This window comes from Merops nubicus, unplaced genomic scaffold, assembly GCF_000691845.1.
Source record: "Merops nubicus isolate BGI_N331 unplaced genomic scaffold, ASM69184v1 scaffold604, whole genome shotgun sequence".
NCBI lineage: Eukaryota > Metazoa > Chordata > Aves > Coraciiformes > Meropidae > Merops > Merops nubicus.
Window position 1 is genome coordinate 1 of NW_008602024.1, and position 25,134 is coordinate 25,134.

The 25,134-nt window shown below is 39.8% G+C and overlaps 1 protein-coding gene across 1 annotated transcript; it reads left to right on the forward strand.

Moving 5' to 3' along the window:
• The first annotated feature begins 362 nt into the window (after window positions 1–362).
• On the forward strand, window positions 363–14,239 carry DAZL (deleted in azoospermia-like). Its single transcript, XM_008938170.1, has 11 exons — window positions 363–377; window positions 4,329–4,463; window positions 4,721–4,812; window positions 6,166–6,217; window positions 7,898–7,964; window positions 8,282–8,415; window positions 9,408–9,485; window positions 10,315–10,365; window positions 12,492–12,596; window positions 13,340–13,438; window positions 14,186–14,239. The coding sequence occupies exons 1-11, from the start codon at window positions 363–365 to the stop codon at window positions 14,237–14,239; spliced, it is 882 nt and encodes a 293-aa protein (XP_008936418.1).
• Window positions 14,240–25,134: the final 10,895 nt, after the last annotated feature.

The window sequence follows — 25,134 nt, forward strand, 5'->3', positions numbered from 1 at the left end:
CACGGCGCATTTCATGGCCTGAGGTTCCCAGCTTAGTTTTAAACTTGCCAGGAAAAAAAAAAAACACAAACAAAATCCTCAGGGTTCGCTTAGCGCCCTGTGGACTTCATGTGGTCGAGGAGGGACCCACTGCCTGAACTCGCCCATTGGTCTTTAAACATGCAAGTTGCTATTTCTTCTAAAGGAATTTTTGAAAAATTGGATTTGCGACTGTAACCCAGACAGTTCGACAACCACATAGAAATAGAGTGTTATTAAAAAAAGCCGTTAGGGCTGACAAGTGGCAGGCGCTGTCGTGCTTGGCTGACAGCTCCACCTGCTGCCTCCTGGGCAGACTGCGTCGCTCTCCGGGCACCCGCGCCATGTTGGCTCTCCAGGTAGCGTGCTGCCGTGGTAACCGCTTCCCGCGCAGCAGGGCGTCTGTCGGATTTTTAAAGAGAAAATAAAATGCTTAATTTACTTTCAACGAAGTGAGTGTGAGGTCGGGGAAAGACGGGAGAGGCCTGAAGAAATCGAGGACTTATGTGGCCAAAAGGAAAGTGAAGATTTTCCCGTAGGTGTGCATAGGACTGAGTGATGTTGTTAACCTGCTTGAGCACCCAGGTGTTTCCACCACCTGCACCTAACAGGAGTAATTTTCCACTTTTATTTTTTTCCAGAAGTCTGACTAGCCTCATGACTACTTTAACCAAGAGGCTAATACAGTGTCCCGGCATCAACTTAAACTTGATGCTTGCTGGAATAATGTAAAGAGCAAGCAAATAAAACTTATTTTGTGAAGAGAGAAAGGAAAAAAATCACATTTGTTTGAGAAACTTCAAATGAGCAGAAGTTTCCTGACATCTAGAAACTTGTTTTCAGGAATACTATACGAGATGGGTAGACAAATCAGGCCCATGTAGGTTATTTCTGAAGGGTTAGGTCTCTTGAGCTGATCATATCATTTCAGGGTAGTGGACTCATCAGCTTCATGATTTTCATGTTTTGAAAACTTCAGGTGGCTTAGGATCTAGACACTGTTTCAGCATCAATGAGTTCTTTACACATACTGTATGTGGAAGGACAGTCACACAATACTAGATTAGTAAAATAGCAATTACACATTGTGCTGGTACAATACTTTTTTAGAATTGATAAAATGTTTGTTGTGATACTAAAGACTTAAAATCTCCTTTCAAAGTTACTTTTTGTTTCTTGTCCTCATATTGTAAGAGTTCACTGCTATGCATTTTTCAAAACCAGATCCTTTTCAAATTCTTATAAATCTATTGACAGATATTAAAGCTTATTTTTGATGTCAGTGAATTTTTCACAATACCTAAGCAGCTTGTTTGCTTTTCTGCTTAGATATTTAATGTGTAAAAATATAAAATAGGTCTATTTTCATTGAGAATCGTGTTCTGTGAGAAATGAATGCTGCACATCCATGGCAGCCGTGGCCATCAATAACTTGAGCCATCAGTGAGTGGTGTACCAGCAGAGTCTGTGTGCCTGCCAGCTGCTTTGTGCTGATTCTGGCACTTGCTGGGTGCATCTGCTATGTGCTGTTTCCTGTTCTGGGTTGCCAGAGAAATTGCACAGCAAAGTGAGTGCATCATTTAGCCTGGTTCACTCTTAAGTGCTCCAGCAAGAAGTTGAAGCCAAGAGTTCGGTCAGCTTAAGGTTGCTGTGGAGCTGCAGTCTCGGATTGCAGTTTAAATGCCCTTAGCAGGGGGTGCAGCCAAAGAAGTGGCCACCTTCTTGCCTCTTGTTTAATTTCTTTCCCTTGTTGTGTTCTTAAGAGCTCGGATCAGAAGTGGATGTGTCTGAAAGGTTCCATAGTTTTGCTCCTGTGAAATGTTTTATTGATTTCCTTGCACAGTGATGTAAAGAGTGGTTGTAGTACAACACGAGAGAAGGGGGAGAACTACTGTTCTTCTGTTCGCAGCAGAAACGTTCTGTTACGCAATCTTTTTTTACTGTGGAACAGTGGAAGTTGTGGCCTCCAATTTTACTGGAGAATTCTTAGGATAAAGAGAAGGGACTTGACTTGTAACTTTCATTGGGAATTTGCAGTAGGAAGCATAGCTGGTGAGTAAATTGAGTGTAGGCAACAGTTTCTGGTGTGGTGGAACAAGATTCTGTCTAAGGTAATAGCTTCATGAAATGGTTTTGAACTGAATTGATGGCTTAGTGCTGCTTGAAAGAAGAGGCTAAGTAAGACTCCTCCATGACCATTTCCTCTCCTGCATCTGCTGATCGTGAGGTGGATCTGATGCTTGTCTGATAGTATAGTAAGCTGATTAAATTCTCCACAGCAGCAGAATACTAATTGGGTGAAAAATCACTTTATGTTAATCTTCCTGCCAAATTTTGTTGAGCCAGCCTAATTGGAACTGAGAAGTGTTAGAACTTGTGCAGAGGAGGTGCAGGAAAAGGGATGGAGGAAACTCTGGTTCTGGCTTTTAGTAATGGCATATCGTTTATTCTGGCTTTCATAGAATCGTAGGGGTTGGAAGAGACCTTAAGGTCAACTAGTCCAACAGTGGTGACTGGTACTGCCAGGTCATCATTAAAACATGTCCCTCAGTGTCACATCTACACATTCTAAATCCCTCCAGGGATGGCAACTCCACCACTTCCCAGGGCAGTCTCTCCCAGTGTCTGACAACCCTTTCTGTGAAAAAATTTTTCCTAACATCCAATCTAAACCTCCCCTGGCAAAACTTGAGGCTGTTTGCTCTTGTCCCTGTCACTTGTTACTTGGGAGAACAGACCAACTCACACCTCACTACACCCTCCTTTGTGATGGTTGTAGAGAGTGAGTATCTCCCCTCAGCCTCGTTTTCTCCAAGCTAAACAATCCCAGTTCCCTTAGCTGCTTCGTGTAAGACTTGTGCTCTAGACCCTTCACCATCTTCATTGCCCTTCTTGGAGCATGCCCCAGTACCTCAACACTGTTTTTGCAGCGTGGGGCCTGAAACTTATTTATGTTATTGGAGCTGTGGCCTCGGTGACAAGTACAGGGGATGATCACTTGCCTAGTCCTCCTGGCCATACTTTTTAATACAAGCCAGGATACTTTTGGCCTCTGGGCACACTGCTGGCTATCGACCAAAATGCCCAGGTCTTCTGCCAAGCAGCTTTCCAGCCACTCTTCCCCAAGGCTGTGGCGCCGCCTGGCGTTATTGTGATCCAAGTGCAGGACCCAGCACTGGGCCTTGTTGAACCTCATACCACTGGCCTCGGCCCTTCACCCAGCCTGTCCAGATACCTCTGGGGAGCCTTCATACCCTCAAGCAATCAACACTCCTAGGCAACTTGGTGTTGTCTGCAAACATACTAAGGGTGCAGTTGATCCCCTTTACTTCAGTGCTGGATAAATCATATGCCATCTGTGTTGTTTGGTTTTTGTTGTTTTCTGCTTCCCTTGCTCTGGGTGTCCAGTTTGAGTACTTGTCACTCACAGCTGCAGTTTAAATGAGCCTTAAACTTGAAAATCGTTACACTGAGAAATTGGGTGCTACCCATTGCAAATTATTTGTTTTTAAAATATTAGGTAACTTAGACTAAATCAAAGTTTGGAGTATCTGAGCTTGAACTGTAGAAACTTACTAATGCTTCAAAGTACATTAATATAGAGAGATGACAAACACTGAATTGGTCAGAGTAGTTCTACCAGCCAGGCAAAGTGTGGCACATGTCTTCTACTCTCCTGAATGACTGGTTTAGCTAAGAGGGACCAGAGTTTGTAGTTGGAAAGCTCAGAAGTTTGTACTCACTTGTATTCCTGCTATAGTTAAATTGACAAAAATATTTTTTTTTTTTTTCCTGAGGAAATGGGTAGTTTGAATATTCCGTCAAGGGTATGTTTCCCCTTCCTTACAGCTAACTTGTAGTACAGTTCTGTTTCCTGTGCTCTAAGGCTGTTTGTAAGCTTACTCAAATCTCAAGTATGTAAAGCTTTTGACTAGTAGGATGGTGGCATTTGTTCTGTTGGATAATCGGTTTACAGTAAATTGTATCTTTAAGGAATTTAATTTCAGATGTACACAAGAAATAATTTTGATGTTTTCATTGTGCCTGGTTGTAGTGACACTGGCCATGAAGCTTCATATGTCAGGGCTACTTAAGGTAGCCTAGGTTGGGTCTAGTTTTAAAGACTCTTAGAATAATAACTTTTTTTGTCTCATGAATAGTTTAGTTGCAGCAAGTACTTCCTTTAAGGAATTGGAAAGGTGCTACTCAAATTCTTTGTCCTATGTCTGTAGGAAGATTCAGATGTTTTACTATCTGAAGGTGTACTATAGTAATTTAACTGAAATATGAATTCTGCTTAAACTTTTCAGTCTGCAAATGTGGAGGCCCACTCTGCAAGTGTCTCAGAGGATAATACCCCTTCATCAACAACCAGTCAAGGATATGTTTTACCAGAAGGAAAAATCATGCCCAACACAGTCTTTGTTGGTGGAATTGATATAAGGGTATTTATATACTTCTAATTGTTTAAGATGGGTATAGGATACTTCAGTAGGAAGGCAATGGGAATTTAACTCCTGGGTGGTTCTTTAATGTGTCTTTACTAATCTTAAGGTATAACGGTGTCATGAGAGAATTTTGGGACAAGTGAATAATTACTTACAGAAGTAGAAGATGGGTTGGAAAAATGGTGCTGGCTGCTTTAAATCAATTCTTAACAGTTGAATGTGTTTGAAGAAGTTGAAGACTTGATTTCTTTTAGATGAGCGAAGCAGAAATTCGGAGTTTCTTTGAAAGATACGGCACTGTGAAAGAGGTGAAAATAATTACTGACAGAACTGGTGTTTCCAAAGGGTGAGTAGAACTTGAATAGTTGTTTTAAGTTGCTGCTTACATGGATGTAATTCTGTCATAGATGATACTGAGTGGCTACTTAGCAACACACTTGGTGTGCTTAAGCTTTAACACTTGCTGCAGTTTTCTGTTGTGAATTAACACTGAAACCTGTAAAACTAGATTACCCCTAAATCTTTATAGTCTTAAAAATAATAGCCTGATTTTTTTTTTTTCTTGATTTCAGTCTTGCTGTCCAGGGAAAAGGATGCTGTCACTTAACCTGTGGAAACAAAGCTTGAGATTGTGTGATGCTTATGCAGAGAGTTCTTCCATAGGACTCTTCTGATGGCTAGAGTAATTAACAGTCTGGAGAGAGTTCAGGATGGTCAGGAGAAGGGGGATATGGTTTATTTTGGGCAGTGGGACTGTGCTGTTCTGATGCTCAGGAATAAGTTGAGAACAATGAAACTTGTTTGGGTGGAGAGTGAAATGAAACTACATGAACAAAGTTGGAAGCAAGGGAAATCTCCATTGGAGATATAGAAACATTCTGCATTGTCTGTGGTAAAACACTTCTATAAAGATGTGTAGGACCTTAACTAGTTGAATTCTGCAGCAGCTCTCCCAGTTCTGAAGTTATCTCTGCTTTGAGAAGGGTGTTTCACCCTCTAGAGGTCCATTCCAGATGAATTTTTTCTAAGATGCTATGAGCAGGTCCTAAAGTAACTTTTTTTTTTTTTAGGCATATGTAGTAATGTGTGTGCTGGAAATCTGTTTTATGTCCTTGTATCCCTTGCTAGTCTTTATGGTGAATTCTGATGTGCAGTTAGCTGGGGGGTGTGTGTGTGTTCTGAGGCCTGATAACAAATTGGCATACTTCATTAATTGATACAGTTGTCCCTATAATGCTCGGAAATTATCTTAATTCTATAGACTAGATAAACTGGGGGGACAGTGAGATAAATTGAAAAAGCTTTTCAAGGATGACTTCCCCCACTGTTGTGATTGTTCCTGTAATGCCTACTTTGATCCAAACCTCTACAGTATAATGCAAAATTGGATGGTAAATCAGATCTTAAGAATTAAAAGGTTTTTTTTTTCTTTCTGAGAGTAATATCAGTACTGCTCATTTTAATAGTATCCCTCACATGTATTTAATGTTCTAGAATCTGGCATTCACTCCTTTAATCTGGTGCAGCAGTATATGCTGCTAGCTAGCAGTAAATTTTCATGCTGAATTGTAAACTAATGTCCTACTTGATGGTTTTGGCATGCAATATAATGTACCTGGTATGTGTGCTGTCAACTGGTCTTGTTCAAAATAATTTAACAAATCAAATCTGATTTAATAATTTTTTTTTTTCTTTTCAGGTATGGATTTGTATCTTTCCTGGAAAATGTGGATGTTCAAAAAATAGTAGAAGTAAGCTCTTTGTCTAAATTATCTGAAGAAGTTCATATGTGAAGGCTGGAGACGTGTTCAGGGGGATCCAAGTCATGTACACTGGAGTAAATTAGGACAAGGAAGCTCTAGGGCTGCCCAGAAAGTAAACTTGATCAAATCTCTACTGGTGGTAAATCTTTGTAAATTACAAAAGAGAAAATTAGTTGGAACATTGGTATGCTTGAATGTCTTTTGTCATTATATTTCTGGCCATTTTCATTTATGGGTTTGAAAGCCTCTGGTGTGTTTTTTTGGCTGCTTGTGTTCTGTGTTGGGTGACTTTGTAACACCCTTATGGTGCTTATGACACGTACATAGGCTTGTCAGCATTATCATTGGGAATAACAGTAACAAGGAAAACAGCCTTAGTGTTTTACTTCTGTCTTGACAGTTGAGTATGTGTTTCTCTTGCAGTGTTTATGCATTTGGATGTTATCTGTAGTGCAAGTATTTTTTTAAAGCCTCCTTGACTGTAAGATGCAGCCGTTCATGTTGTATGGTTTCCCTATATAGTTCAGGCAGGAGATTAAAGGGGGTAGAGCTGTTAAAGCCTTTTTGCTCTCAAGAGTTCACTCTCAGAGAAATTTTAAATCTCAGTGCTTAGGTGAATTATCTCTTGAGAGTTTTGTGTGGAGGAGTTCCTGAATAAACATTAAATCCATGTGTTAAAGCAACTTTCTATACATTGGACTTAAACTGTAATCCCCTAGAAAACAATCTTGCAGGCCCTCTTCTGTGGTCACTCCAAATAGGCCTTCAAGTATAAGGCAGCTGTGGTGTCATTTCAGCTGCTCATCAGTGGATGTACTAGTTTTCAAGCAAAGCAGTTTCATAGACTTTAACTTCTGCAGGGAGAGAGGGTGGTTGAAATTCTTCCATGCTTTTGTTATGGCCCCAGATCCTGTGCTGGCAAAGCAGTACATGGTCACTGATTGCTCAGAGGTCTGAAGTCCTGCCTTCTGTATGAACAAGCATTGGTGCAGAACTAGAAGAACAGGAAGTTGCATGTCTCTCAGGCATTTGCTGACTACTGAGGAGTGCTCCTAGCCCTCTTTGGTGCAAGTCTTTCAGATGCGTCTGTTTCTGGGGTTGGATATTTGAGGAATATGTGAGCTGTATTTCAGTCTCACTCTTCCTTCATTGGTCCACGTGCTGCATGGGTGCTTTGGCCAAAACAGGTGTGAAGTATTGGCATGTTCGTTGGATGTTCTGAAGGAAGATGTGAAAATTCCTTTAGAGTATACAGTAACATGCAGGTAAACTAGTGCTTGGACAGCCTTACAGTTCCTTTAGTATTAGGTGGACAGCTTCTAACATGTAACATGAAGCCTATTAGGAAGTTTGTCGGTGGGAAGGTAAGCGGTGGTGTAGATAGGGTTTCAGGGGAACCTAGGGTATGGTCACTATATAAATATTCCCACTGAGGCAAGAATGGTTCATATCTCTGTACAAAATGAGAAGGCTGACAGTCACTAATGCGTACTTGCAAATTACTGGTGGTGAATAAAAGGCAAAAGGCATAAGGTGTTGGGAGAGGAGAGTGGAAGCTGAGGAGCCTGTACACAAGTTGACAATACTGTGGTATAGCAGCAGTTCATTTAGAAGCAAACCACTCACTGCCCTGATTCCCCCCAGCTTACAGAATAACCTGTCTTTCAGTCACAAATCAACTTTCATGGCAAAAAGCTGAAACTGGGGCCAGCAATTAGAAAGCAACAAAACTTTTGTAAGTATATGTAAACAAATTTGTTCATATTACAGATGGAGATTACAGATTTGGTGTTTTTCTTAATTAGACATTAACATCCTTGTAAATAGTATATTACAATTAAACTTCAATTTTGAATTTTATAACCTTATTACTTGAGTGATGTACAGTTTTTATAACTTGGGTTTTATTAACTCAGGTTGGTAGCACAATAAAGTTGAGTTAAATTTAAGAGTAAAAACAGTTAAGTTTTTTTTTTTTTTAGAACTTTAATGCAGATTAGTAGTGAAACAAATGTGAAAATGTCTTAATGCTTTTTTGTGCTTTAAAATAAGGTTCTTATGTACATCCCAGACCACTAGTCTTTAATCCTCCTGCACCACAGTTCCCTACTGTATGGGGTAGTCAAAATACAGAGACGTATGTGCAGCCTCCAGCTGTGATGAGCCCAGTCACACAGTATGTTCAGGTAAGGCTGTTCATGCCACCAGTTTTTGAATGTTCATTAAATATTGTTGAAGGTGCAAGCACATAAAACTTCAGGGAATATGTATTGAGATTCCAGTCTTACTGTACCTCCTTTTCATATTACTTGCTCCAACAGTAAGCACCCAACTTCAAACCACTTGAAAGGAATGTAAACAGCCTTGAAAGATTTATTCAGTGATGTGGTCTCTTCATAAAAGAACGGATACTTTTTATTTTGAGATGAGAAAATTTGGAGGTGGAACTAAGATGTAGTTACATAAGTTAACTGATCTTGTTACTTGTCATAGATGTTTTTCAAGTGTTACACATCTGGATATTTAATGTATTGCTGCTTTGCCTGAGTATAAAACACAACCTTGAAAATGTATTTTTTTTAAAAAAAGTATGTAACCAGAAGTTTGGTTGCAATACTACTTTTATTCCTCTTGGCTGAACAAATTCTTGTACCTGAGCTGCTGTTGTGTCTTGTTAAGAACAGTGTTAAGGCATCTGCTGTTAACAGCTGTGACAAGTATAGTATGTCTGCAGGACACCACTTTAGTGGGACTTCAGCATTCTTACTGAGGCGTAGACAGAGTTCTTCTGGCCTTGTTGTGAGTCCTGTACTGTGAATAGGAAACTTTCCAGATTATGGTCTCTTCCTGTATTAACCCTCTGTGATATGGCAGTGCAGCAGGGCAATATTAATTGCAGACTGATCATTTTGTATCTTCTTAAGCAATTGAAGAGGAGTATGCTGCAGTGACTGCTAGGAACATTTTTTTTCCCTAAAGCAGAGAGCTTGATAGTAGTGTTCCTGCTGATTCTCCAAGTTTTCCGTCATGAGAAACCTGCAAGAACAGGAATTGAAGTAGAAATGTGACTACATACTTGTAAAAATGTGCTCAGACTTTACACACACCTTTACAAATAGCATACTTTCATCTTGATTCAAACGTGCATTTTAAAAGGAAAAAAAAAATTCATTTGCAGACATATCCGTATAGTCCACCAGCTTTACTGATCCAGCAGCAAGTGCCTGTAGGATATCAGCCAGCCTACAACTATCAGGTATGTAATTCCTTAGTAGCAGAGAGGCTGTTTAAAACCTGACAAAACTTGAATGAAATGAACAGTGTTAACTGGAGTTTGATCTTTGCTTTTCTCTTTCTGGTTTCCTTCAGCTCCTACTTCACAGAGATAAAAAGTAAAAGCAAAAGTAGTGATATTTTAATTCTAACGCAGTGAAGTGCTGAATAACTTACATTCATTAGTTTGAATTTTTTTTCATTAAACATACAATGATAAAGCAACTTCCAAACTGGCAAAAAGTACATGGATCAGTAGCACTTCTTTTGTGTGGGAAGGAGCTTTGCATTTCAACATGCTGTAGTGTGGGTTACTGATGTTACTTAAAACAGAACCACTGAGACTTACCAGAATCTATAAATGTGCATATATATAGAGAGGGGAGCTGCTCTTGAGCTTTAAAAATACCTGGAAGGAATGTCTCATTTTTGAACTCAAAAACGAAATGTGTGGGTAACTCCTTTTACTGAAACTAGAAGTAGTTATGAACTGGAAGCAGCTAGAGGTTCAGGATGTCTTCATTGTGGCTGCTGTGATTTCTCCTTATTTTCCTGATCTTTAGAAATCTTGGTTTATTTTTTCTTAAACCTGGAATGGGAAGGAGATAGTTGAATTTGTGGTAAGGATGACCTTGTCCTAAGCAGCGTGAGGTACTTGTGAAAAAGCTATCTGCTGGACAGAAGACTGAACTGCTTTTTAATGAGAAATCCAGACATGAAATGTTATAAATGATGGCACTTAAAGAGTAGTTACTTGCCTGTGTTGGAAATAAAACAATTAGAAGCTGTTTCTTGTCCAATTCTTGTTTAAGGTTCAACCACAATGGCTTGCTGGGGAGCAAAGGAGTTATGTTATGCCTCCGGTAAGTCTACAGAGTTAAATATCTGGAGTTTCGTCTTCTCAATTAACATTATGTTTTGGCAGCTTGGTACTTGAAAATAATAGTTGGTTGACTCTCTAATCTGGTCTATACAAATCTGTAGCTGCTGACAGTAGGTAATTGTTCAGGATACCCTATTGACATGGTGATTTTTTAGGAGCTGCCTGGCAGAACTACCTGTTTTCTAGTGTTACTCCATACATTTTGGTCACAGAATTCTGGAATTTTGACATGAACAGAATTTTTTTTTTTTGCAAGAAGTTGAAGGAAAAATCAGTGATCTGATGCAGAATCCTGACTTAGAACTGTATGTTATTATTGCTTATTCTTGAAAACGTAAAAATATTCTGCTTTGCAAATACTGATAATTTTTTTGGCTCCTTTCAGTGGCTTTTTAAAGGACTTGCCAGGCTACTACATACTGTTGTGGCTTCTGAAATTACTTGCTTTATGAGTTTATACAAGAGAAATCTACAAGAGAGGAAAAAATATTTGGCATTTCATGGAAGGTGTTGGAACTTAGACTTATATTTTGGGTGTTCTTGTGTTCTTGTATTGGAGTACAGTTTCTGTTAAGTGTTTAAAAGCTGTAACACTCAATCTGAATTATATTCTTTCAAGCTAATTGCCAGTATGGGAAATCATGGAAAGTCTGTATTTCTGTTAGGATTAACTTTGTTTTATTGGGGGCAGAAACAGATCTGAAACAGTTCAGAAGTTACTGAAATGCTGATTACTCTGTTGGCTTGAAATTTTTTGAATAACATCCGTTAATGTGATAGAGCTGCAGTGTATCACTTAACAATGGAATTGTAGCAAGCCAAAGAGTTTTTGGAGTAGGTGTGAATGATTGTTACCATTAGACATTTTAAGTTTGATTATATGAGCAGGCAGTTTTTCTGGAACTTTCTTGGTTAAGCAACTTTCAGTGTCATTCTTGACAGCTTCAAAAGAGGACAGGCACATGAGGAGTTAGGAAACTTCATCCCTTGGTGTATCGCTTTATACTGATCTGTTTGTTTAGGTGGATAATCAGTGTCCATTCATAAAGGGAATGCTGCAGTTGTGATGAGGTCAGATAGAATACCCTCTGTGATGGTTAAGGATGGTGCTCAAAAAGGAATAGTCTGCTAGCACAGTAGGCTTCTGTAGCTCCTGAGTATTGTCAGCTTGAAATTAAGAGTTCTGGTATTAAAGGGCTGTTGAAATTATCAGGTGGTACAACTGGTGGTTGCTGTGCATAATCACATACAACATCCTTAAGAATGTTTCAAGAAACTGGAAACTACTGTCAAATCTGGATAAATTTGACTACTTTGCGAGAGGGGAGAAACCCCAACAAAACAAACCCCACAGCGTGTTGCCCCTGAAAAGTGAGAATGTTTAGCCCTGCCATTGAGATCTAGGTAAAACTTGCTTTAAAATCTGCTAGGCCTCTGTAGAAGCATCTGGAAGGATGTCTCTATAAAAGGAGCAACTGTTCTGTCAGCTTCTTTGCTGTGGTAATGAAACTCAGCACTGGGTTGCTGGTTGCAACACTGCCCTGTAAGCAGAGGGAAGCAGGGAGAGATTTGACAAAAGCTGTAAAATGGCCTGTGCTTTTTTAGACCTCTTCTTGCAAGAAAAAAAAAAAAAAAACAAACAAAACAAAACACACACACAAAAAAAACACCCTTCAAACAAGAAAAGGGACTGTACAGAGCAAAGCAACTTCTTGGAAGGGCAATTGTGGTAGATCTTTTGCTTCCCTTTCATTTGATCTTAGTGCTTAATCTCTTGAAGTTGCCTGCTGGTTGTCCTGAACTCTCAGTGAATGCCTTCATTGCTCAATATGCTTGGTGGCAAAAGCATACATAGAGGAAGTAGATTGAGGAGCTAATCCACAAGTGATTACAGTGGGGAGGGAACGCATTTATTAGATAATTTTTGGAAGGAAGTAGCACTGTTGTAATAGAACAGATCAGGATGTGGTATTTTTCCTGCTTGTGGAACTTTTTAACAAAAGTGTGAAGATAAAGTTGGCATAGCTTAGGGATAGGTGAGGACCAATGACAACTTAACTGTGTTTTCCTGGTGTTACTGAAACACTGCAATATTAAACTAAACAGGTTTATACTTCAGTGAACTATCGCTGCACTGAGGATACAGAACTTATACAGGCAGAATGTGTTGTTCCAGAGCCCACACAATTGTCTGCTAACAGTCCACAAAAAGTAAGTACTTTCTCAGAACTTTACTGTTTGTCATAAATCATACTCAGAAGTTTGCGTGTGAGCGTTACGTGGCTTTGTGAAGAGGACGTCTTGAGTAGTATCCTAGAAATCAAGGTGGTAGTTGCTGCTTTAGCCAGTTCCTCAAGCCACTGTCTGATTTCTGTGTACAACTTAAGCTTCACATTTCCTTGAAGCTACTAGTGCATGTCTGTAGTGCCGAGGGCTGTATAAAATGTGTGTTCTAGTTCATTAAGTACAATAACATGTTAGAGTGACAAGACTGCACTTAATCTGAGAATTACAGGGGAAATTTCAAGTACTAAAAAAGCAGGTTAGGCAGCACTGCCTGCTGTCTTGTACAGTGTGGTTTTTTTTTTAAACTTCATCTGAATCAACCACTTGCTCCTTCGCTTTTTTTTTGTGGAAAGGTGACCCCACTTTGGCCAACACTTGGCTCTGAATTCAGTTTCCTAAAGGAGATGTCATTTCTCAGCTGTCAGCCTGTTCCACAACTGAACTGGCGTGTCACTGGTCAGAACTGTTATGTTGTAACATGTGAGGTTGATAATGAGTTCCCAAGAGCAAAAAGTGGAGGTGAAAAAGAGACAAAGAGCTCAGGAAACATAAGGCAGTTGAGAGGAATCCTGAATATGAAGTAAACCCTGTGAAATGCCCACATTGCTGGTAGTGGGCTAGCTAAGAAAATCAGTGTTACTGGAGATGCACCTGTAACTGTATTTCAGAAGTCTGTGGACAGGAGCATACAAACAGTAGTATCCTGTTTGTTTAATCCTGAGAATCGTCTGAGGAACACCTTTGTATCACAAGAAGACTACTTTAAGGTATGTAGTGAGAGCAAAATTAAATCCCCAAGACACATCTGACCTTCAGCTTGTTCACCTGCAGGATGCCATAAAGGGATTCATATCTGGAACATGATTTTAATTTTTTTCTTGTACATGGTCCGAGATGTATGGGTTTGGCTCTCACTTGCTTAATGCTGGAAACAAGAGCCAAAATTTGATTTATTTGATTTAACCCAAGACTGCATAAAAATTGCTGAACGGTCAGCTCAGACACTTGGAGCATAAGTCTGGTTAATCATTGCTCTGTGACAAACTGCTGACAGGGCAGTGGGTTACTCCCTGATTTGGATAGAGGATATTGAGTTTGGGCCATGGTAGTCTCCACACCAGTTAATACCTGCTGTGAATGGTGCTCCTTATATGTTGTGTAAAATATCTGTGCTTCAACCAATAAATTGTAGTCCAGGTTGGCAGCTGGTCAGTGTACTTTTGTTGTAGGTGTTCAGTCTTTGCAGAATTGCAGTTTCTGATTACATTCTGAGTGGTATTTAATTTCTGTTGTTTATTAATGTTGTATTTAGGACTTTGCTTCCTTTTTAGAAAAGGATAGGTGTGAATTAGGCATATGTACTCTGAAGCAGGAATACAGAAGCTGTATTTGTCAACTTTGGATGGGGCTGAATAGAGTACAGACTGTCTTGGTACTTTTCATGAAAACTTCAGTTACTTTATTCTGTTATGTAGAAAATAAATTCTTTTGTTTTTTCTCCTGTCCCATTCCAGGAGAGGAAGGTGCATCACTTCAGAAAAGGAAGAGCAGTTCTCAAAAGTGTTTGATCAACAAAGACTTCAGAGTCTCTAATTTAACTTGGTATTACTACAGTTTAGTTCAGCAGTATATGCAGTATAACCATTTTCAAAAAGTTGTTTCAGGTTGTTGTTTTTGTTCCTGTTCTACCTGTTTGAATGCAGTTGGTTTTGCTTGAGTAGTTTAATGTTTAAAGTTTTAAGAGTTGACAGACTTCCAGCTTTTATTAACCATTTGCATGCTTCCTCTGTTAACTAACTGGAATGTTAAATGGAAAATGTTAAATGAGTTTATATGCCAAAAAAACTTTGGGTTTGTTTCGTGCATGTGGATTTTCTTAGCTTTAAGGTACCATTTGCATGTTACACTTAGTTTTTCTTAAACCACAATTGAAGTTACTAGCATTGACCAGTTACCTCTCGCAGTTTTAGCAGTGGAAGTAGTTACTTGCTCAGGAGGTTGTGTTTTAAAACTGAGCTTTTAATCAGTGGAGCAGAATGTGTCAAGTTGTAACTCAGCCAAAGCCCTTTAAGTTCTGGGTGTCGTTAGACTACCTAATCAATGTGGTTATGTTCATTAACGACAATTTATGTACCTGCAGCCTCGACCATCACAATTACTTTTGGGAAAGTAATGAAGAGAATCTTAAAATTTCTGTATGTAACTTCAGATGCAAGAATGTCATTAGCTGTATTGGCTACTTGGAGTATGCTTTTTTACTTGTAAAATTTTAGCCATACCTGTATGTTAAAATTGTGAGAAGACTGCATTTAAGATATGCCTATGTGATGCAAACTGTTAATCAAAGAATATCTGTAAGCCTATTTTAATAATTATGTAGATTTTAGTAATGTATTTTGAAACAATTAAAATAAATTTTTGACATCCCAAACTTCTAGTGACATGCTAATAAAGTAGTAGACTTAAACTGCCTTGAGTGAGACATAGGACATAATATTTGTTGCAGCTGTTAAAAGTTGTGCTCCCTACTATGAGAATACCAGTGGCTACAAATTTATGGTAACAAACTTGGGTTTTGTAGTAATTAGCTGCAGTTTTGAAAAGAGTAGCACTGAGAACTGTATTCAGTCTTTTATGTATGTTGGGTTGTAGTCAGCTGTTCTTTTCTTCCTCTAAGACCTCAGTCTCTCCAGACAAAAAAAATTGTTACACCTTTCCTTTTGAGGATGTGTAGATGGGTTTGAATAGGATTGCAAGCTCTGCTTCAAATTCCTAGAAGATTTAGAAGCAATGACTAGGAAAAGACTTAGCCAGAAGTGGATGTCAGTGAAATGTATGTGTGCTGAGTTTCTGCAGACCTGGACATGTAGGGGAGAACATGGCTGCAACATGAAAAATGTCCAGAGGCTGCTTCTCAAGAGTGTTCTGGATGGAATTTTATTAATGAAGAAAGGAGCAGGGGGGTAGGAGTGATTACAGGCTTTGGAGCCACTTCATGGAGAATTTTATCAGTGTTCTGATAGCATAAATTGACCTGCAAAAGCAAAACTGTTCACCATTGCTTGATCTCTTCTGTGTCACTGAAGACAGTATTATGGGAACCCTTAACACTAATTTGTCATGTTTTTCTCAGACTACTGTTGGACAGGTGATAGCTTAATTATATAGCTCCTGTGTTCCCAGCATCTTAATTTTTTTTTTTTTTTTAATTTTATGCTGTTAAACTCAGTATTTATTTAGAAGAATATAAATCTGGAATTTTCTGACTATCAGGACCCTTTCCTTGCAACTTAATGTACCTAAACAGCCTACTTGGGCTGTTAGAGCTGTACTGTCAGTTTATTGATAAAGGTAATGGTTTCTTAGCAAATGCAGATTTCATTTTGGTTTTATGTTCTAGTTGGCTTGACTCCCCTAGGATGTATTCGAGGCTTTATGCTGTAGCTATAAGCAAACACTGAAGTGCGTGTGTATGGCTCTCACTGAAGAATCTCAACAGCAAAAGAAGAGATAAAACAGATATCTACATAGAGTGCATATTTTCTGTTTAATTGACCAAGTGTTTCTCACAGGACCATCTGGTGAGCAAGCTGATGGTTTGGTATGTTTGAAATGACGGTGCTAGGTACAAACTGTTCTTACAGGCATGCTGGGAAGGCTTATCACTGTGAAATGCATAGCCCATGCCTTACGAGCGCCATTATTTTCTCTTCCATTAGATCATGTTGTGCTGGTTTTGTTAGCCATTTCTCACCCATAGGAAACTTTTTTTTTTTAAATTCCCATCTGGGAATTGTACATTTTGTGGCATATGCCAGTAAAAGTAACAAGTTATAACTAAGAACATGCATTTTTAATGTTCTTTTGAAGTACTCTATAAGCATAATACAAAAACAGTAGGTAAATCTCTTTTGTGTTGCATTCAGAAAGTTGGAACATCTGTTTAATATGGCTGTAGCTGAAGGCATTTCCAAATTTCCAAAGTAGGTGCGGAATTGGAGCTTCTTGCAAATTTGTACCTCTAAGTGTTGTCGGATCAAGTGGACTGTGTTGGGTATTAAATAGCAGGCAGCGGGGAGTTCTTGTGGATCTGCCTTGGCTTGTGCACAGGACAGGTGTGAGTGGGACCCAAAAGCATGCAAATCACTGTCTGAATATAGTGAGAGCTTTCTGCCAGAAGAAACAACTGTTCAGGCAAGACAGAACAACATAAAGCTTGTGTTTACTTGGTATTATAGAGCTATGACACTTGTTTTGTGGTTCTTGCCTGAAGTGTCCCAGGGAGCTGCTTGGTGCTGTGGCCTTTTTACAAGCCTTGCCACCTGACAGAATTATTCTTGGAATGAGCCAGCCAGCCAGATGGTATTCATGGATCTCCATTAGAATGATTTTTCTGGCACAGGCACTGATTTCCTGTCAAAATGAAAATGTTTTTTCCTTCTAGATATGTGTTAAGCCAAGATGCCAAATTCTGTCTTACGTGAAGGTGATCTCATCCTTGAAAGCTATGAAGAAACAGAAGGATTTTTCCCTTAATTGTATTTCTCCAGGTTTTCTTTTGCATGCTTTCATGGAACAGATTTTTAAGTCTTCTAACAGGTATACGGTCTATATTCCTTGCAGGAATGACTTGCTAGAACAGTATTTTAGAATAGATGTCGTATAATGTAAAAGCTTTAATGTCTGCAACTTCCAGTGTAGCTGAGAAAGTTAAAGGAAAAATAAAAATTATCCAGGCTATAAAGAGTAAGTGCCAGAGCTTCTGCAGATGAAACATGCATCTCAAGAAAAAGGATTAAGTAGCTTTAAAATCAAGATGGATTTTTTGTGCTTTTTTACTTGGAGTACTTCACTTTAAACATTTGGCAGGGGGTGAGGAAGAAGACACTTTCACTGTAACCTTCTGGTAGGCACAAGTTATCTTTGTTGCCCCAGTGACTACTCTGGTTTTAGCTGTTGTGAATAAATTAAAAGGTTTTTTCCCAGTAGTGTTTGTCTGCGCTTGGTGCTCCAGACATTTGAAGGAGGGTTGCTCATTGTTTTAGCTTAAGGTTGGGAGGCTCTAGTAAGTACAGTGATAAGGACAGGTTTAACATTTAAAAATATGCTGTTGTAAAATATGATGTCAGAGCTGAGAAAAAGGAAGTGTCTTTATCCATACAGTAACTGTTTTAGGACTAGCAGCATAACTGAAGTGAAACTCTCAAATCTCTGAATATATAGTCCAGTAAAGATGCATGCTGCAGTTGGTCAGTATTTCTTATATAGTGAAATATTAAGAGATCCTGCTTGTAAGACAAAATCCATCTGCAGTACTCTTCTACTCTTCTTCTTGGGGTCAGTCAGTAATTGTCCTCTAAGCTTCTAACTGTTAACCTGTTCCTGTTGGTACTTCTGTAAGGTGTCTGCAGTGCAAACAATGTATTGAAATTTGTTCATTTCTGTGGCCCTTCTGGACCTGGTCTAACAGGTCCACGTCTTTCCTGTGCTAAGGACTCCAGAGCTGGATGCAGGACTCCAGGTTGGTGTCTCCCCAGAGCATAGTAGAGGGGAAGAACTACCTCAAAGTTCTGGGCTGTAGCAGTTCAGCTGAGCTGTGCAACCACCCAGTTCTTGCCATTGGCTGGCTTTAAACTGAATGCAGAAAGTAGTGACATTAAAATGGGGATAATGGCTCCTTGTGCATTGAGACAAGCAAGATTCGATGCCTTTCTTAAAACATGCAAAGGGATCCTACGTGCACATGATGGAGTAATCTTTAAGGAACGTGCTTGTAATTGGGATGGGCACATGCTATCGCCTCTGGCTTTTAGGAGGCTATCAAGGCAGGTATAAAACATGCCTTGCTCGGAGGCCATACACTAGATCATAGAACTATTTAGGTTGGAAAGGACTTTGAAGATCAAGTCCAACTGTTAGGTAAGCTAACACTGCCCAGTCCACCAGTACTGTAAGTACCATATCTAAATGTCCTTAAAATGTCTCCAGAGGTGCTGACTGCACTTCCCTGAGCAATACCTTCTGTGAAGAAATATTCCCTAATATCCAGGCTAGCCCTTACTTGGCAGAGCTTGAGGCTGCTCTTGTCCATATCATTTGTTACTTGGGAGAACAGCCTGACACCCATCCTACTACCACCTACTTTCAGGTAGTTGCAGAGAGCAAAAAGGTCTCTCCTGAGTCTTGTTTTTTTCAGACTAAACAATCCAAGTTCTGTCAGCCACTTGTCTTAAGACTAGTGCTCTAGACCCATCATCAGCTTCATTGCCTTCCTTTGGACATGCTCCAACACCTCAACACCCTTTTTGCAGTGAGGGGCCCAAAACCAAACATTATTTTGAGCCTCACTGCGGCTGAGTACAGAGGTACAATCAATCACTTGCCTAGTCCTGCTGGCCACACCAGTACAAGCCAGGATGTTACTGGCTTTGGCTATGTAGGCAGCTGGCTGTCCACCAGCACCCCCAGATCCTTTTCTACCAGACAGCTTTCCAACCCCTCTTCCCCTGGCATGTAGGGTTGTGTGGGTTTGTTGCGACCCAGTTGCAGGATCCACCACTTGGCCTTGTTGAATGTTGTACAACTGGCATTGGCCCATCTGTGCTGCATGGTTGAGAACTGTAGAGCCTTCCTACCCTTAAGTGGATCAACACTCCTGCTAAACTTGGTGTGTCTGCAAACCTACTGAGGGTGCACTTGATCCCATCATTGATAAAGAGATTAAATGGAACATGCCCCATGACTGATCCCTGAGGAACACCACTTGTGATTGGCTGCTAAGTGGGTTTAAGCCCATTCACCACCTCTCTTTGGGCCTGGCCATCCAGCCAGCTCTATACCTAGCAAAGCCATGAGCAGACAGTTTCTCAAGGAGAATGCTGTGGGAAATGGTTTTAAAAGCTTATACTCTAGGTAAGCAACATCCACAGCTTTTCCCTCATCCACTAAAAGGTTACTTTATCATAGATCAGGTTAGTCAAGCAGGGCCTGCCTCTCATACCCATGCTGACTAGGCCTGATCCACTGCTTGTCCTGTCTGTGGTTTGTGATGGCACTCAAGATGATCTGCACCGTAACTTTCCATAGCACCAAGGTCAGACTGACATGCCTGTAGTTCCCCAGAACCCCCTGTCACTTTTGGTAGATGGGTGTCATGTCTGCTAACTTCTGGTCCACTGGGACCTTACCTGTTTATCCAGGAGTGCTGGTAAGTGATGGAAAGTGGCTAGGTGAGCACTTCAACCTGCTTCCTCAGTGTGCTTGGGTAGATCCTATCCAGCCCGATATATTTATGTGTATCTAAGTGGTGTAGTAGGTCACTGACTGTTTCCCCTTGGATTATGGGAGCATCATTCTGCTCCTTGTTACTGTCTTCTACCTCAGGGGGCTGGGTGCTCAGACAACTAATCTTTTTATTAAAAACTGAGGCAAATAAGCCATTTGGCAGCTCAGCCTTTTCCTCGCCCTTGATCACTATATTTCTACCCACATCCAGTAGAAGATGGAGAATACTTAGTCCTTCTTTTGCTGTTAACTTATTTATAGGTGCATTTTTAAAGTGTCTTTTATGGCAGTAGCCAGACTAAGTTCTATCTGGGCTTTGGCCTTTCTAATTTTCTACCTTCAAAACTTTGAAAGTATCTTCTGTTCTCTTACACACCTACTAGGGTGGACATCTCTGAAAGTAGTACCTGTATTTACTGGGAGAAAATCCTCTTTAGACTTGTCAGGATTCTTAGGACAATACCCTGCTGCACTGAGCAGCTGTCCCATGATCTGCAGGTAGGTTTGGAGCCTGCTGGAGATGTTTTCACTACAGCCATGAGAGGGCTCTCACATTCAGTGCTACATAAAAAGATGATGCTAGTTAAATGATGTCAAACTACAGTTAAGTTGAAAACTTCATTGCTCAAGGTACATACATACAGCATACAGACAAAACCTTACATCGTGATAAGATTTCCCTTCCTGGCCCTTAAGCTGAAGCTGTTCTACCTTTATTCTGAGCAAATACACAAAACTGATTTGCTTACAATACTAGAGTTAAAAAAAAAAAGTAATAATTGGGTCTTTTCCATTTTGTTACAATGAACTTCTGCAGATAAAAGTCACTGATGCAGCAATAAATTTTAGGAATTCTAATTGAGGTTTCCTGCTTAGTGTTCCTGATTCTCCTTTCACTAGAGATCTTTACATGTATTTGAGCAACTTTTTCTGAATCTCTTCTAAGAAAAAATGTTGCAACAACAGATCCTTAATGATAAGACACTTCCTGTAAATGCTCAACTTCATCTCTGTTTGACAGGAAAATACAAATTTGTGTGGTTTTTCTATTTGAATGTTACAGGAGCTTTCCTAAAAATTTGTCAGTTGTACTTAGCTTGCTGTTGCAGTGGTTACACCCTCACTTAGGAGGCAGCCAGACTCATAAATCATTTGTTTTCTTAGGTGGTCTGTGGTAGTTTCATTAATTAAAAGTAATTCTGTTAACAGGTTTTAAAACCAGATTTTTTAAAGTAAGACAATGGCAAGATAAAGAAACAATAATGGTGCAGTTTCAGAACTGATACTTTAGTGCTGTGTTGCCTGTTAGTAAATTGTGAAGTCTGGGCTGGTTGAGCTTTGTTTTGCTGTGGTTTCTGGGGTCTTGATAAGGTGCACAGAACTTCAGAATGCTGGGTGAGTAGATGAGGAGCTGCCATGCTCTGTGACAGTTCACACCAAAGCACACTTTATAACATGAAGGCCGTGCTAGATGTTTACTGGGGTGAAGGAAGCCTTGAATATAGATTTTTGACTTCTCTTGCTACATGTAACTTGATTGTATTTGTTCAGTTTTCAACAACAGTCTTTTAGGCACTTGATTCCATGTGGGAGTACCTGCAAGAAATTCAGAAGTTTGGAGCTGGGGGAGTCCATGGATTGCAATAGAAGATTATTCTGGAACTAACACCTTAGGAAATCCTTGTATCTCCAGGGAGGGAGTCTTTTCTAGGTTCCTGTGTAAATTGCGGGCTACAGCAGAAACGTATGCTGAGACATTAGTCTCAGCATAGCTGAGCAGGTGTCTACTGACTCCATTTCCCTTAGCTTGCAGGGATGGATATGACAGACAAGTACACCTTCTTCTGAAAGGTGCCTTATTTGTGCTTTTTCAAATTATTAAGCAGGTACTAAGCTCAGGCCAGCACCAACTAGAAGCAGAGCTCCTTCACCCAAGTGAGATTTGGTTACTGAGTAGTAGACTGTTCTAATTCTTTAACATAAGCTAAGCTTTAAAATTGTTCTTTAAAATGGCGTTCTCAAATAAGTGGGACTGAAATACTTGTACATAAGCCTTGATTTCTGTCTCTTCTCCTAGACTCTTTGATCCATTTTTGTGAACCTGTACCTGAATATAACATAGCCCAGTATGATGACTGAGGTGGGCACAGGTCAAGGTGTACTAATTCTTACAGACTAAAGGTGCATGAGGAGTTCACTGTTTTCTTAGTATTTCTTACTCACATTACGCTTCAGTGTGATCAGTCTGGATGGACGTTAGAAATCTTAAGACTAATTTTGTAACATCAAAGTTCTATTTCTGTATGTTAATCTCCACATTGTGGTGGACCCAGCTGTGCAGTCCATCTTCTACACAGAATTGTACCAGTTGCCATGACAGCATATAGCTACCTGCTGGTGACGGAATAATAGGCATGTGACTTCTTTGGCAACTGTCACAATGTAATTTAGTCGTCGGCCAGCAGGTGGGGCATTAAGATAACAAAAGCCTACCAAACAGCGTCGTTTAAAAAAATTTATCTTGTGCAACACCATAACCTGTCCTCTTTACAATAAAAGCCATCCATCGCAGAATGTAGCAGCTCTTATTATAGACAAATTAATTTCTCCATTAAAAAATACAGCTCTAAGAAATGCAGTGGAAACACCAAAGGTTGTGTTACAATGGATGAGTTTAGCAGAAAGGGAGGATCTGTTAGCAGATTTGGCTCTGGTTCGGAGTATATTGTCAGGACAGAGGTGGGTACTCTATAGGGAAGCAGGACAGAGAAGTTTAAACCACTGATGTATTTTATAGCTGAAAATTCTGGTCAGCTTGCTTATAACTCTTTACAGTTCCTTTCTTTGTTTGTACAGTGCTTACAAATTAAATCCTTATTGAACTTAATGGTATTTCGAATGGTTGTAAGTTGGAAAAGGCTTTGGTTCTCCTTTTTGCTTTCAGGTAAGTCTAGTTTACTCTACAATCTCAAGAATTTGAGAAATACAAAACAGTAAAAACAAAACTCTGTGGTGATACTTAAATCTCGGTATATTCTTCTCAAGGGTTAGGGTCAGGGCCATCCAGTAGACCTGTAACAGATGTTCTCTGTTAACCCCTCTCCCTTCCCAAAGGCGAAGAGAAAGGGAATGAGGGAGTGAGACTTACGGAGTAGAAAAGAAAACAAATCCAGCTTTAATGAAAATAATAATAACATGAAATATATACAAACCCAATATCAAACGCAACCCCCCTGATAGCAATTACTTCATCACCACTGACACTGTGGAGAAGTCCCTGACTGGACTTGGTAGACAGGAACCAGATTCAGGAGCTGGGCTCTGGAACTGGATTCAGAAACACATGGTTCCAGGATCAAAGGCAGAATGAACATTGAGGAAGAGAGCTTGTGGTCCTTCAGCTTTATACTGAATATGTTGGATATGGGATGCAATACCCCATTGGTCAGTTCAGAGCCACCTGTCCTGTCTTATTCTCTCTGCAGGTGCAGCCTTTTATTTTCTGCCCCCCTCAGTGTGGTACACAAGCTTCAGCAGTGACCTTGGTCTGCACACTGATCCCTGGTAGTAACTCCAAACATGGAGCATTGTCACTGCTAGAAGCAGACACTGCCTAGGCAGTGAAAACATGCTGTGAACTTCAGAAAGTGCAGCTAGTTGGAGTCTGAGCTGATAAGTAAAATCACTGAGCAGAATTAGTGCTGTTCTGACTGAAACCAGGACACTTTTGAGTGTACTCGTTTAGCTGCCTTATCTCTTCTCTTTTTTACAGCGGTACTGTTGAAATGATTACGAACATGGACCACTTCTTTAAACTGGATATTCATTCTGGATCTCTCTGTTCTTGTAACTGGAACGCAGTAATTGGCAATGGATGGGAACAGAGCTCTGTGGTTTACATTTGCTACCAACAACTTACCTGCTGTTTTCAGTGTTTCCTAGGACCAACCTTCTAGGCTGCTTGGAGGAGAGGAAGGGGTTATCTAGCAGAAAATGCGAATAACTTAATTTTCAGTTTCTGTGCCTGCTTCCCCTATGGCATTAAGAACTCCTTGAAATGTTTGCTTTCTTGGGTGACATTTTCCAATATAAATTACATTTTATGAACAGGGTATTATGAAGTGAACAGACAAAAAAAGTTAAGGTTCACTGATATATTGGCTTATCTTCTTTTTATAGAAGTACCAGTGAAGAAGAGAAAAATCCTTTATTATTATTTTGCTGAGTTGCTACATTTGATGGTGACCCTTAAACCATCTTAGTTAAGAGCTGCTGTACTTGCCCAGATCAAGGTTTGTCTAGTTCAGCATTGTAGGTTATTCGAAACCTGTCTGTAAACAAAAACGTAAAAAAGGCAAGAAAATAGATCCCCAAGAACATGCTTATCTTCTAGCAGCTTGTGCTTCAGGATTTCTGGACTTGTCTTTGAACCTTCCTTCTGTTATTTATTGAACAGAGTAACAAGGCAGGCTGTACTGGAGTATTTTGCCACAATGTTGTAGAATGCAGTTATAAATAAGGAGTTCTATTTGCTATAGGAGTCCAATATGTTTTTGTCCTTGCCTTTATGGACTTAAGAACACTTTAGCTTAAATAACAAAATGTTAACTTGCATCAAAACTGTTACTTTAAAAAAAAAAGTAAAATCAAACCATGAAGCAAACTTCTTTCACAGACCATTAGGATTCTTTAAAAGATTTTCTGCCATACTCAGTGTTCTGGAAATAATTTAAATTCTGTATTAAAAACAACCCTGTGATCTGCCTAAGAAGAGGGCAGTAGTAGATAATATTATGTATTTATACCTAGAGCTCTCCAGAAATTCTCAGTATTGGTTGGGAATGTGGTAATTTCAAGTGCTGTATACATGCTGCCTAAACAGCCAAAAATAGCCTGTATGCAGAATTAGCAGCAGCTCCTGCGGCCCCAGGATGTGTCCAGACAAGATAAATTGGGGAGGTTCATAGGGCAAACGGTTAATATTGTCTGAATAAGCTTTTTGTAACAAATGTAGGGGACATATGTAGCTAATGGCGACTGTGTCCTGAAGCTTTGAGTTCTTGGCGATGGGTCCTGTTACAGCTGCGAGAATGGTCTCTCCATCCAAGTGGCAGGGGTCTGTGTTTTGGCAGCAGATGATGTATTATCCCAAACCAGCCTGGCTTGTAATGTGCAGCTT